The sequence below is a fragment of the Acartia tonsa genome, chromosome 2 (genome assembly GCF_053477335.1).
Source record: "Acartia tonsa isolate MP-2025a chromosome 2, ASM5347733v1, whole genome shotgun sequence".
NCBI classification, from domain to species: Eukaryota; Metazoa; Arthropoda; class Copepoda; order Calanoida; family Acartiidae; genus Acartia; species Acartia tonsa.
The window spans coordinates 6,740,908-6,755,456 of record NC_137261.1 but is presented as its reverse complement, the minus strand read 5'-3'; the positions used below and the strand labels follow the sequence as shown (position 1 = coordinate 6,755,456).

The window sequence follows — 14,549 nt, the reverse complement described above, 5'->3', positions numbered from 1 at the left end:
AAGAAAAGATTACGCTTATGATTACCAAATTACCTAATTAATACATTATAAATCAGAAACGTTATATTCATATATTTTACCTAATGCAAAAAGTTTGGGCATTTTATAATTATTTTGTGTGTTTGTTTTAATGTAAATGGCGAGTGTGTGTGTGTGTGTGTGTGCGTGTGTGTTTTGTAGAGTCACGCTTGTGCAAAAGTATTAAGATTAATATGTAGTTTGTGAATGATGTTCAAGCAAAACTTTTATCCTTATTTTGTTAGGATCTCTCATACTTAGTTGCTTCGATCACGGCCCATTTTATAGTTTCCTATTAAGTGACTATGGAGCACTTAAACCCTCATGGCTCATCCTGCCTTCTTTTAAAATTATTAAAATAAAGGAGATAGGGAAGGGTAGTTTTTGCTCCTATAACTGACCTAACCTGACCTAAAGTAATAACAAACAAAATTTCAATAAAATTTCAGCGATTAAGTGTTAAACGAGGAACTGTGACGGAAAATGCCTATATTAATTCAATTTAATTTAGGGATCTAAAGGGGTAAGAAAATGGACGATAAATTGATGTACATCCCCAATGGTGATACCCAAAATAATCCTTCTGTAGCTTAAAAATAGTAGTTGAAACGTTTAAACACTCAACTTTATGAATTAACCAATCAAAATTCATTCATGTCCCCAAAGTTGTTAAGCCAACGATTAAGAAAAGGTAATATAGAACTGTGGGGACTAGTGTAATAAACAGTCCATTGTCCCCTCTCTCGCTGAAATGTTTGCTTTACTTGATGCATCAAAAATCCTACTGCACCGAATAAACACTTTTGTGTAGCACTCGAACCAATTTCTTATCAGTCTCAACTCCAAGCCAAGAGTTCTTCATCTCACAAACTTTTTCCACCTGTCTGTTTGTTTATTTGTCTTTATCTGTATGTATGTCGGTCTGTCTTTCTATTTATGTATGTATGTGAGTGTTGTGTTTGTATGCTGTTGTGCCCTTTCATCTCTGCTCTTCACCACTGCAGTTTTTCATTAATTAACTTTATCCATCATGTTTATTGGATTGAATTAATATGATGATTTCTTTATTGTTTAATCTTTACAAACAGGCGCAAAAGGTTTTTTTTAATCATAAATATAGGATATAAATAAAATTCTCTATTTTATTTTTAATATTATCTAGAAATTAGAATACATACGTACGTCACTTGGCCGTAACAATTTTTTGTGTTTCAGACCAATTATTAAGAAATTACTTACTTGTGGATCAAACCAATCTAAAACCATCCTGAGACATATATTAAGCTTTCTTAAAAAGAACATTCTATTATGCGGTTTGCGGGATCTTAATGGACTAATTAAAAATACTTTACTTAATGATATTTAGGATTATTATTCTATTTAAAAACAGAGCTACTAAGACAAAAACAATTCTTGTTATAAAAAAAGTTAAGCTGACATGTTAGTTTTATTTGTATTGTATTGTAAATGTGCCCTCCATATGCTCTTCTCATTCTGTTCACATAATCATTATGTCATTAATATAATTATACAACTTTTAACAAATGATTTTGTACAGAATGTACTTTTTAAAGATTTTTTTTATAATTCAATTTTCAGTTGATTTTTTTCTCTTTAAATTATTAACAAAATCCAGCTAACATAATGAATTTAGACTAAATCCTTCGGGGCTTTTATTAGGACGCAATTGCATTGAAACCCAAAATCTTTCAATCGCGATGACAGAAAATATAAAAAGGGGGAAATGTGTACATTGCTCTTTTCTAATATTAGCGACTGCTCCCCTAGCATCTAGTAGTTCTGTTTTCTAAAGGAAAAAAAAAACAGAAAATATAGCCTAAAACCATGAACAGGCTTAAATCTAAAAAATAAATAGCCTGAGACATTTGTGAAGCTTTCATAGAATGGAGAACTTGATCGGTTTATTAGTTGAAATGAAAGTTAAGCTAAGGACGAAAAAACTTGTTAGTTTATATAATAGGATTCTTCTATTAGGTCGTCCATGATATATTTATATCGTCTGTATTAAATAAATTCTATTGTCCTATCAATGATCTTGCAAACATGAACTCAATGTCCCTTTTTACCCTTTCTTATCATTTTATTTTTATGAGATTTATGCTAACTTTATATTATGTAGTTCTCAAGTAAAATTGATTTATTTAATTTACATCAGTTTTAACATTTTTTCTTTAGGTTTAAGTATCACTTGCCAAAAAACCCTTTTTATCATATCAAGACTTTTGATTGTTGTTCTTTGATATAAAGTACCTGTGGTTATATGAAACTATTACGCTTATATTTATATATAAATGAAAATTAAAAGTGCCCATTTATATAGATTTACTCAGGTTTTATGTGATTTTTATTTACTTTAAATAATGTATAAAAATTATAATAACTTGCAAAAGAAAATTCTTGAACAGTAATGTATTTTTATATTTTATCAAAGATAACCAAGTAGGAAGTATTTTAATGGATTTGAACATTCATAATTTTTATACTACTGTATAGGTATTTATGAAAATAATAGAACTTAATATTTCAGAAGTATGGATTTAGAAGATAAAACACCGCAAAATGAAAATAGGAACCCTATAGATGACTTCAATTTTCTTGCGCTAGGTAAAAATTATGATTGCTTCGCTCATAATATCAAAGTACCATGGATACAAGATTACTTTACTTCAATTTTATGTAGGATAAATATTTTTTATTTTAACTGCAATTTTCGGTTTCTTTTTAACTTAACCCTTATATCATATTACCCAATTTTTGATATACTGCGAAAAGTTGAGCAGTTACTACCCGTGCCATCAAAGTAGCGTGCCTGTTTGCCGTCAGGAAAGGTATTGGGTTTAAGTCGGGATCAAACTTCGTCATACTAGAGACGTTAAATACGCTACATTATAGTGATGCTATGTCTGACAAGTGACACTTGAAAGTTAGAGCAGGGACAATAAAGGAAGAAGTAGGTTGCGCAAACATTCCGTAATGGTGTGAGTTTAAGGCTTAAAAATAGTAGTAGAACGATAATATTCACAAAAGTGTGTAGGTACTTCTTATTGAAAAGAACTATAGACAAAAAAGTTTTTTAAATTACCATTAAATTTTTATCGTTCTGCTACTATTTTTAACTTAAAACTCACAACCTTCACAGAGTTTCAGCATTACCTACTCCTCCCTTTGTAATAAGTCGTTTGAATGATTTATGTCAACCCCTAATAGGTAATATGAACTTAACAATTTTAAATCGTTAGGAAAAGTCTTATTATAACATAACAAGGATGACAACATCCATAAGTAGCGAAGCACAAAAAATCGTAAATGGGAATTTGTTCAAGTAGATTTAAAGTGTACTTTTTAAATCAAGAATAGATTTATCGTAGAAAATAAACACGAAACCTTGTTTTATTTTGTATGATGACGAAGGTCAAAGTAAATTACATAAAAGATGCTCATAACAATGCACATTGGGGCAAATCAACCAAAAAGGGGATTTAATTATTTAGTACCCTTAAAATTCATCTCACAAAAATTTCATTTTATACTTTTTGTAGGTAATTTAACAACAAACAAATTTGCTTTTATGTTTTTTTCTGTCATTTGAAAGGAACATGGAGATAAAGGTCATTTTATGAAGGTAGATAGAAAATTACCAGATCAACCCCTCCCGAAAATAGCCCCCCCTTACCCTATCCATCTATCTATCCATCAATCTATCCATCTATCTATCCATCTATCTATCCATCTATCTATCCATCTATCTATCCATCTGTCTATCCATCCATCTATCCATCCATCTATTCATCTATCTATTCATCTATCTATCCATCTATCTATCCATCTATCTATCCATCTATCTATCCATCTATCTATCCATCTATCTATCCATCTATCTATCCATCTCTCTATCTATCCATATATCTATCCATCTATCTATCCATCTATCTATCCATCTATCTATCCATCTGTCTATCCATCTATATATCGATCCATCTATCTATCCATCAACTATTCATCTCTCTCTCCATCAACTATCAATTTATCCATCCATCAATCTATCCATCTATCTATCCATCTGTCTATCCATTTACTTATCCATCTATCTATCCATATATCTATTCATTTACCTATTATTATGAAGGTAGATAGAAAATTACCAGATTAACCCCTCCCGAAAATAGTCCCCCCTTACCCTATCCATCTATCTATCCATCAATCTATCCATCTATCTATCCATCAATCTATCCATCTATATATCCATCTATCTATCCATCTATCTATCCATCTATCTATCCATCTATCTATCCATCTATCTATCCATCTATCTATCCATCTATATATCCATCTATCTATCCATCTCTCTATCCATCTATATATCGACCTATCTATCTATCCATCAACTATTCATCTCTTTATCCATCAACTATCAATTTATCCATCCATCAATCTATCCCTCTATCTATCCATCCATCTATCCATCTGTCTATCCATTTACTTATCCATCTATCTATCCATATATCTATTCATCTACCTATCCATCTATCTATCCATCTATCTATTAATCAACTATCTTGAATTTTGTGTTTAAAATGTCTAATTAGGGGTTTTGGTTATCAGAGCAATATGAGAATTTTTTAGTAGCGCAGCTACCCTATCACTAGCTTTTTGGGCCCTTTAAAGTGTAACTAGGTTAATTGTAGTCCGATTTTAGTGTTCAAAGTGTCAAATTTGGGGTCATGGAATTCATTTCAGTAGGAGGGGAGGGGATGATGTAAATGGGGGTGGATGGGGATCCTTATTTTAGCAAGCTACAAGTTTCACTTTATTTTTATGTTTAATAAATCCATTATGAATGTGGGCATGATTAATATAAATTTTTATTAACTAATATCTATATTTATAATGATATTATGATTCTTGTTTACTGTTTATATGTATACTAGCGGCTTCGCCCCTAGCCTCTAGGGGATTTGCCCCAAGAGGTAATTAAACAAGGATGACAACATCCATGAAAGAAGCGAAGCTCTGAAATGGAAGGACAAACGAACATTAACACTTGTGAAGTGTCAGAACTGAATATTAATGCATGTCTATACAAAATTGTAATTAAAACTGATTAAATACATGTTACTGTTTAAGGACATACTGACGTTTTTAGGACTTGATTATAGAGATGCTTCGCTTATAACAATAGACGTTATTGAAATAGGAATCAGTATTCAAAAAATCAGATGAATAAGATATTTTTAACATTCAAAACCATTATTTGTTGTCAAAAAAGTAAAAATCAGCTTGTTATAAATGGATGTACGGACTTTCTGGTAACGATTATAGAGTTGCTGTGCTTTCTAAGTCGTACCTAACTGTTGTAGAAATCAGGGTTTCGGATCCGCATTGATTTTATGCGGATCCGGATCCGGATCCGGATCCTCAAAATTTGGTCAGTGCGGATCCGGATCCGGATCCGGATCCTACTGGATCCGGATCCGGATCTTTGACAATAAAAATAAAATCACCAAATTTTTCAAAAAAATTTATTCTTCAATTCGAAGTCAAAAATACTTTTAATTTTCAAGTCTGAACCTAAACCTTAAAGATTGGCTCTCATCAAGAGAATGTCTGAGATTTTATATAAATTTAGGTAGATATTTCCATTTTTTCCGCATTTTTTGGAGTATAAGGATCCGGATCCGGATCCGCATTTTTTTTGCGGATCCGGATCCGGATCCTTGGACTCAAAATATGCGGATCCTTGCGGATCCGGATCCGGATCCGAAACCCTGGTAGAAATCAGCATGAAAAGTTTGAGATCGATAGGACAACTCTAGCCTGTTTAATTGAAGTAAAAGAGCTAACTGTACCAGACGTACGTACGGACCGACCCTAATTATAGAAATATGAAAAAATTGAGGGGGATTTTTATTTTTGAAAAAGATCTTTAAACAACCACAGGACCAGTAGATATATTCCCTGAATAGTAGAATTCAATCAGTTTAGTGGTTAGCGAGATCTTAAGGGATGGGCGGACAGACAAACAGACATCAAGCTACTTTGTATTATATATTAACACCTAGGGATCTAAGGAACTAAACAATAACCGATTAATATGTACATCCCCAATATTGATACTTATTTAATAAATACATATTTAATAAATTATATTACAAAATTATTTGTCTGTAGATGACAATTAGTGGTTGAAAAGTTTTGACACTCATCTTAATGAACCAACCAATAAAAAAATCAATTAAATTTCCTGAAGTTCTTATGCTAATGAATATAAAAACGTTATTATAAAACTTTGAAGTTTGGGGACTAGTGTAATTAACAGTCCCCTCCCTTTCTAAATAAAACTGCTGACTTTAAACTTGAATACCCTGTAACTACATAATTTAAAAACAAAGCATTACCAATAGACAGACAGATAGACTACTTGCTAATTCCAATTTCGAATGATTATAAGAACCTCACGTTATTTGCATATTAACTTTACTTTTCCGCAGTGAGGTAGGGGACATTGGGCTGTTTATAACACTAGTCCCAAAAGTTTTACAGTTGTGTGTTCAAACGTTTTAACTACCTACTAACTTTAATCTACACAAGGGGTAATTTTGTGTATTATCATTGTCTTTGTCTTATCCCTTTAGATCCCTGATATTTGTAATAATCTATAGAAACGATTATTTAGTTACATTAAAACATCAAACATAAAGAGGTTTAGATTTAGGTTAGCCCCCCCCCCCCCTCTCCTCCCCATCATTTAGTGCAATAGAACTTGAAAATATTTATTATTAACATTAATTCTAAGTCAGAATAAATATTTCCCAATATGTCTATGTTTCTGTGTCTTTTATTTATTTGAATTATATCTTAAGTTTTGACTTTAAAAGCGCATTTAAACGCCTTTTCTTACAAGCTTTTCGTGCACCCACGTTCAGAAAACGGGCTAAAAACCCCTACGGGGGCGCGGGGGGGTAAATGAAACCGGTACTGGCGATTAAAATATGTCTTTGGGTAATCAAATATCGTTTTTTTTAGCCGGCGACACCCGGCGAAAACATGTTTCCTCTTACTTTCTTCTTAAATGTTGATTAAAAAACAAACAAATAAAAACTAAAATCTTGACTTCAACTAGAATTATTTAGGACTAATTTCTTCAATTTGTGTTTTTTTCTTTTATACTGTCAAAATATATGTAATGCATGACTCATCAGAAGTTATTTTGTCTAATTACGTTAATTCTAAGAGATTTTATAATACTTTCTGTAAGAAAATTTTTGCATTTCTTGACTTCCATGCTTACTTAAATGCTTACTTAAAAAGCGTATTTTTACGATTCCTTTGAAATCTGATGTACATTGGGTATGATAATACTCAAAGAATGTTTAAAACTTGATTTGGGGGTGGTGAATTGTTGCCCCTTGTTGCCCCTATGTGCAATGGGAAAAATTATTTTAATACTGATATCCCAAAAAAGTTTGAAAATTGTACCAAAAACACCAAAGGTATGGGGAAATATGTAAAACATATGAAAATAGCCAAAAACCTACTAAAAGGCAGTCTGACCGCCATATTTGTTTTCTTAAAACAACAGGAAATTTAATTTTGGTATCTCTAACTGAAAAAATTTTGAAAATCGGACCATAAACACCAAAGATATGGAGAAAAATATAAAAATAGCCTAAAACCTGCTTAAAAGCTGTTTGACCGCCATTGATGTTTTATAGTTAATTGTGCTCCTTAAGGATGGGAATGTTGTCAAAAAGTTTCAGCATTCTATTTTTTATAGAAGCTGAGTAAATCCCATTTTCCCCATAGCGTTACGGACTGACTGACGGACAAAGTGAATTATAGAGTAGCTTCGCTATTATAAATGTATTGATAATTAAGGTGACAACAAAGTAGGAGGGCTGGATGGTCTGGAATCTGTTGATGTTGGTTCTGTAGAAACATCTCCTTCATCAGAAGAACCTTCTCTGGTTAGAAATAGACCAGGTTCAAACTTTGAATGGATATATAGCTCCAAATTTCCAACAACATAATATTGTATGTACAACAAGATTTAGAAGAAGAAAAAACAATTGATTTTGTCTGAATCATAATAAATGACTTTTCTTTTGATTACTTTTAACTCGGTAAAACAAATAATTTTAAAATAGGCTTTTCAATTACATTTTTTTTTAAGCGAAGCTTTTCTATAATTAGGGTCGGTCCGTCCGTACGTTCGTACGTCCGTAACGGATAGCTTTTTTCGTTAATTTAGGCATGTTAGAATTGTCCTACCGATTTCAAATTTTGCATGGTGATTCCTTTAATAGTTAGGTACGATTTAGAAAGCGTAGCAACTCTATAATCATCACCAAATGTCCGTACGTCCATTTTAAACATGTTGAGTTTTTTACTTTTTTAACAACAAAATTTTATGTGATCTAATCATCCGATTGATCTGATTTTTGGTATATTGATTCCTGGGAAAACAAAGTATAATGTAGTAAGCGAAGCAACTTTATAATCAAGTCATAAAAATGTATGTCCATAAACATTATCTTGAATCAAGCAGTTTTTCAACAAATTTACTTACAATTTTGCTTTGACTCTTATACATTTATATTATGATTATTCAGTTCTGACACTATACAAGTGTTAATGTCCGTTTTCCTACCGTTTCAGGGCTTCGCTTTTATGGATGTTGTCATCCTTGTTCTTTAAAAATAAAAGTTGACGGTTTCCATCTAGTCTACGATTACGGAATTGTCTCCAAATTGTCGTAAAGAATAAGTTTTTTAAAACTTTTGTTTAATGTTTATTTATTTCAAAATTTTGTTTTCCATTATTTTTTTTTGCTTTTTATGATCTTGACTTATCTATTTATTAACTATTTAGGAAATGTTAATGAGAGTGAGGAGAATATGTCTCAGTCCTATCATGAAATATTTGATACACAAGCATACATGCAGTCACATCTCACACAGAAACACAAATATGAATCAGGTAACATTAAGTTAGGAGGTCACATTGGACTCTTAATTGCACTTGTCCCCAAAGTATAACTAACGCGTTTTCTCCTTAGTTTGTTAAAATACTATGTTTGCCTTTGAAAATATCATTATCCATATATTATACTCCATTAAAGCAACTTCCATGCCAAATTGTAGAGTTCTACTTCTATTTTAAATTCTTAAAACTTACACATTTACGGAAGTTTAGCACAACATATCTCCCCCTTTTTATCCTGTTTTCTTTTTTCCTTTTTCACTGGATCACAACCAGGTTGTTAACCATGAATATAAAACATAAAACAGTCATACCGCACTGTTAGTATTTTATAAGTTTTACATATTTATACCCTTTTTCTCCAATAGCTTTGTTTTGTAACATTTAGCATTTTGTTAACATTTTCTTAACTTATGTAATCTCAGATTTTTATAATTAAAATATTCCTCATTAATTTAGATGATGATACAGAAAGCAATGATACCAAAGAACAGTTAGAAGCAGAGGAGCGAGATGAAATAGCCAAGAATCTTGCCATATCTACTGACAGTGCCAATCAAGAAAGACTAAAATCAGAAATTACTTCAACTGACCAATCAGTATCAATTGTATCTAATGAAGGTGCCAAAGTAGGTGATATGGGCGAGGAAAGAATAAAGTCTCCAGATGAGTGTTCTGATCAAGTTAGCAGTGGCAACAGTGGTAATACAGAGACTGGACAGCCTTTTATACCCCAGGTACATTTTCCATTGAAGTTTAGTTGCATTTCTTTGGAATTTAAATCTAATAAGCATTTTCCAGTAACTGTGATTCAGCAAATTAATTCTATTTAAAATTGCTGAAAATTTGATTATTTTTGTGAGGTAGGTAATTTTGGCTTAAAATTTGATTGTTCTGTAACTAAAGGGAAGTGGGTACGAAAGGAGAAAAAGAAGGCAGTTTATTTATGAGAAATTTTTACTTAAAAATGTTTTTTTTATAATCCTTGTTCCTTGTCCCTGGCATTTTTAAAACTAATAATCATAAATAACAATATTTAATTTTGATAAAAATCGGTAAAAATTGTCCTTTTAAGTTACATCCAACTTACAGCAACTAAAAAAGTATGGTAAGGTTTTTTTTAAAGGGAATTAAAATAATGTCATTTTGATTTCATCCTTAAGACACGAACCATTTTTTGGCGTACCAACACAATTGCAATTAAAAGACACTTTTAGAAAATAATTGTTATCAAAGCGCCTCAACTCTTTCAGGGTGATGTTTACCTTGAGGACGGGCGTCTAGTTAGCGAAGACTCTAGTCCACTATCACGTGACTTCCTCACCAACAAGCTGGTAGCAGATAGCCTCATGTGGCAAGAGACTCACCAGTGCGGGGTGGACCAACCCTCCCCGCAAGAGGAGGATGGAGGTGGGGTTAGTGTCCACCACCTGGCCCCGCCCCAGCGTGGTGATGTGGCCGTCAGAAGACAAGAAACTAAACCTGTAAATGTGGTAAGGGATTTTCAGATTTAAAAAACTTACCTCTAAGCAGCTTTTTACAATATAACCAAAAATTATAACATTTAGCATACCTAATCTAATTAAAGTTAATTTTTATTCCATGAGACCAATTTTAATTCATATTTTTCTCCCAAGATGGCAGATCCCATGTTGTTGTTAACACTTGAGCGTGAGGCTCGAAGACTGGCAAGTGATGTAGATAGTGTGGTAGAAAATCTTGCATGTATTCTACAATCTATATCTGCTCTCACAGTGGAAACTGTTGAAACTTACAGGTAAATATGGTTCAAAGGGAGGAGGCGGATGAAAAACTTATAAAACCAAACCTAAAACAGAAATGAATTTAAACAAAAAAAATAGTAACGGTAAATAAAATTGAATTATTTTGTTTAAAAGAATAATTTTGTCTAAATAGATTAGGAGTTATTTAATTTGGTGGACAAAGAAAAAATAATCGGCGGTTTTCGGCAGGAGTGGCTTTTGCGCCGTAATTTTCACAGTTCCAAACTGAACAACATTAAAGCAACTGTTATACCCAATTTGTAAAATAGTAAAAGACTTTTACTGTGCCGTTCAGTTATATCTTGCAGTACATCTTTGAAAACAATCTTATAACCTTTAGATCCTTATATCGGCTGAAGATACAGCGTAAAATGTCGTGTTTGTGTTGCATTATTCGAAGTTTACATTTTTTTGACAAAGACGTAGGGTGTGTCAGTCTAAATAAAAATTTGCTAATACTTGCTTTTTTCATCAGTTTTAATTTTATGCTGAAAGTTCTAGGGAAAGGTTTCTTAGTGTTCTGTAAGTCTGTAGACGAACACATGTTTTAAAATCCTTAAGTTTTCTTAAAAACTATCTTGTTTTTTGTTATATAGGGATGGAGTTTGTAAAACATGTGATGCAGTGGACGACAATATTAAAGGAATGTACAGACTAATAGCCAGATGGGAAGAACTTAATAAATCTATGGCGCCTTGCTACAAGTAAGATCTCTTTAACATCTTTACCTTCTCAATGGATATAGAATATTCGAGGATATTTTGACAGAGGAAATTGTCGCAAATTTAGGTTGCTAGTTCTTTTATCATTTATTGGTCCGTTCGTTCATTCTGTAGGAGGGGAGGGGATTTTAGTATATGAAAATCTTGTGTAAGATCCGAGTAATAATAAATCCATTAACCTTCTCAGTTTAAGTAAGAAAAAACATATTACTAAAAAAGTTGAAAAGTAATAAGGAAATCTATTTTATGTTTCTCGTTTTTATGGATTTTAAAGATTTAAAAAATTTTAAAAGTTGAATAGTAATAAGGAAATCTATTGTATGTTTCTCGTTTTTTATGGATTTTAAAGATTTAAAAATTTTTAAAAGTTGAATAGTAATAAGGAAATCTATTGTATGTTTCTCGTTTTTTTATGGATTTTAAAGATTTAAAAAATTTTAAAAGTTGAATAGTAATTAGGAAATCTATTGTATGTTTCTCGTTTTTTATGGATTTTAAAGATTTAAAATATGAATAAACTGTGTTTTTCCAGTTTGGCTGGGAAACAGATTAAGATCAGCCCTTAGCAATACTGAAAAATCATGTATAGTATAACAGACAATTTTCTTCTTTATTAAAATGGAAATCATAAAACTGTTTTTTTATCATATAATTTTTCATTTAAATATCCGCGGAAAGCTGTCAATAATAAGATGCAACAGATAACTATTATGTACTTTTAAGTTCACACATTACATAACCAAAGAACAATCTTTAAATACAATTGTCATTTCATAATATGGATTTAAGTTATTTTAAAAGTTTTAAGTAAACAAGTATGACGATATCCACAGATGCAAATTTAACAAATTAGGCAATCGGATAAAAAAACATCAAGAGTTAAAGAACATATTTTTTATTAAAAAAATAAAATGCAAATCTGTCGTGAAACCGGTTTCTTAATAAGACCGTCTCTACATTTCAGACGTGATTAGATAATATGCTAGGTTTATAACTTGTTAACTTATCGTTCTTGGAATTGCCTTTATTAAAAATCTTATCGTTTAATATTTACAACCTAACAAATATTATGATCAAAAGAGACAAACGGTCTTTCCTGTTATAAAAAGATTTTAAATTCTCATATATTGCCTTTTGTTACAGACGTATTGACAGACACATCCGAAATGTAGCCAAGCTTCTAATTTAATAATTCTGTTTATTTTCGTGGTTTGTGTGTGTTCCATAAGATTTAAGCATAGATTTGTGGGGATTAGCTTTTGTTTACACTAAATCTTCTTTTCTCAACAAAATGTCTATCTTGTTTTAATTTATTTTTGTCTATCTTGTGTCTAATTTTAAAAAGCGGAGCTTTTCTATATTAACTCTGTTACAGATGGTTTTGATCGTTAGTTTATGCATGTTAGAATCGTCCTATCAATTTCAAAATGATTTTTGTAACATAAAAATAAAACGTATTAACTTAACAGCCAATACTAGAACGTACGTCATTTCACTTTAAACCTGTTTACATTTGCTACTTGAAAACATTATTTTATATATAATTATCCAAACAACTTGATTTTATAATGGTGATTCTTTAGACAATTCGGCACAAAGTTATAATCGTCTTTAAAAGGGGGGGGGGGGGGGGGTTAATGCAACCATCTCGTAATCAGTGAGCAAATGGCACTTAGAATTCGAATTTCCATCTATTATTTTGCATGAGTAATCCTTGGTAGGTCTATTTTCCCTAAATCGAACAAAAAGTTGGAAAAGTAACGGCTAACGGCTGGCGGCTCATCTGTTTTGCCATTTGTTTGATATCTATATTGCAAATTAGTCACGAAACCTCTCTCAACATAATACTCTTTTCTACTCCAAAACGCTATCAAACGGTTCTAGACGGTAGCTGTTGGTACTAGAAGTTTTAAAATTAGTTATTGCTATCATTTAACATGAATTAAATCAAAAATATGTTATAAAAAGTTGATTCCTACGTAATTGATGATGGATTTACCCTGAAAATAGGCAAAAAACGGCTGAACGGCTGAGCCGCTAGCCGTTACTTTTCCAACTTTTTGTTCGATTTAGGGAAAATAGACCTACCAAGGATTACTCATGCAAAAGTTCAGATCGAAATTCGAATTCTAAGTGTCATTTGCTCACTGATTACGAGATGGTTGCATTAAAAAAAAACCCTTATGTCCATCTTAAATAGCCCGTATCAAGAAAATTTAATTACATCGAATTTTTGCACAGTTTGTAGAAAGTAAATACTCTTATGTCCGACTATCTGATTTGCTTAGCTTCTCTCTTATAGGTAATGTCGATCTTGCTAGTAGTGCAGCTAAGGCAATTTCGTACCGATAACAGATAAATGTTTAAAACATTGAGCTTAATTACACTTTTAATTGTGAGATTACATCTATAAGGAATCATTATATTTATAGAGGAGGAGCCCATAATCATTTGTAAGAGTTGTGGGAATCAAAAATCTATTTCTATGGTAATAGACTTGTAATTTATATTTCATCATTTGTACGTACAGACAGAGAGAGAGAGAGAGAGAGTTAGTTATTAGGTAGCTTTGCCAACTAACAAAGTACTAATTGATTTTTTTTCAGGTTATCTTCACAAATCAAGGACATCAGAAAAGCCCTGGATACGTTTGATGCAACACTAAGCTCGTCGGGCGGAAAGGGTTAAAAACAGTAATTTAATGATTTTTTCTTTTTATTGCCTTCATATTGTGAAGCCTTTTAGGATGGAAAGAGACAAATCTGGTTACATTAATCTACACCTTACCCTTATTATTTAAATTAACTAATTAAGAATTGTATACATAAAATTGAAGTGTAGATTAGTTTATCGCCAGTTGTCCTATATTTATGATCCTTATAGCTTAGTAATGTGAAATATTTTCGCAAATTTAGTCATTACCTATTGTATTAGTAAGTCATATTATTAAGATTTTAAAACAAAACTGCACATTGGTTTAAAATTTTAAATTTCTAGAAAATTTGAATTAACTTTCTGGTATATA

The 14,549-nt window shown here is 31.5% G+C and overlaps 1 protein-coding gene across 1 annotated transcript; it reads left to right on the top strand.

The window, feature by feature from the left end:
- The first annotated feature begins 2,569 nt into the window (after nt 1–2,569).
- On the top strand, nt 2,570–14,221 carry BORCS6 (BLOC-1 related complex subunit 6). The gene is made up of 8 exons (XM_080180753.1): nt 2,570–2,643; nt 7,915–8,019; nt 8,908–9,015; nt 9,478–9,755; nt 10,272–10,511; nt 10,656–10,795; nt 11,399–11,506; nt 14,131–14,221. Exons 1-8 carry the CDS (start codon nt 2,571–2,573, stop codon nt 14,210–14,212), a joined length of 1,134 nt encoding a protein of 377 aa, XP_080036879.1. The 5' UTR covers nt 2,570; the 3' UTR covers nt 14,213–14,221.
- The last annotated feature ends 328 nt before the right edge of the window (nt 14,222–14,549 follow it).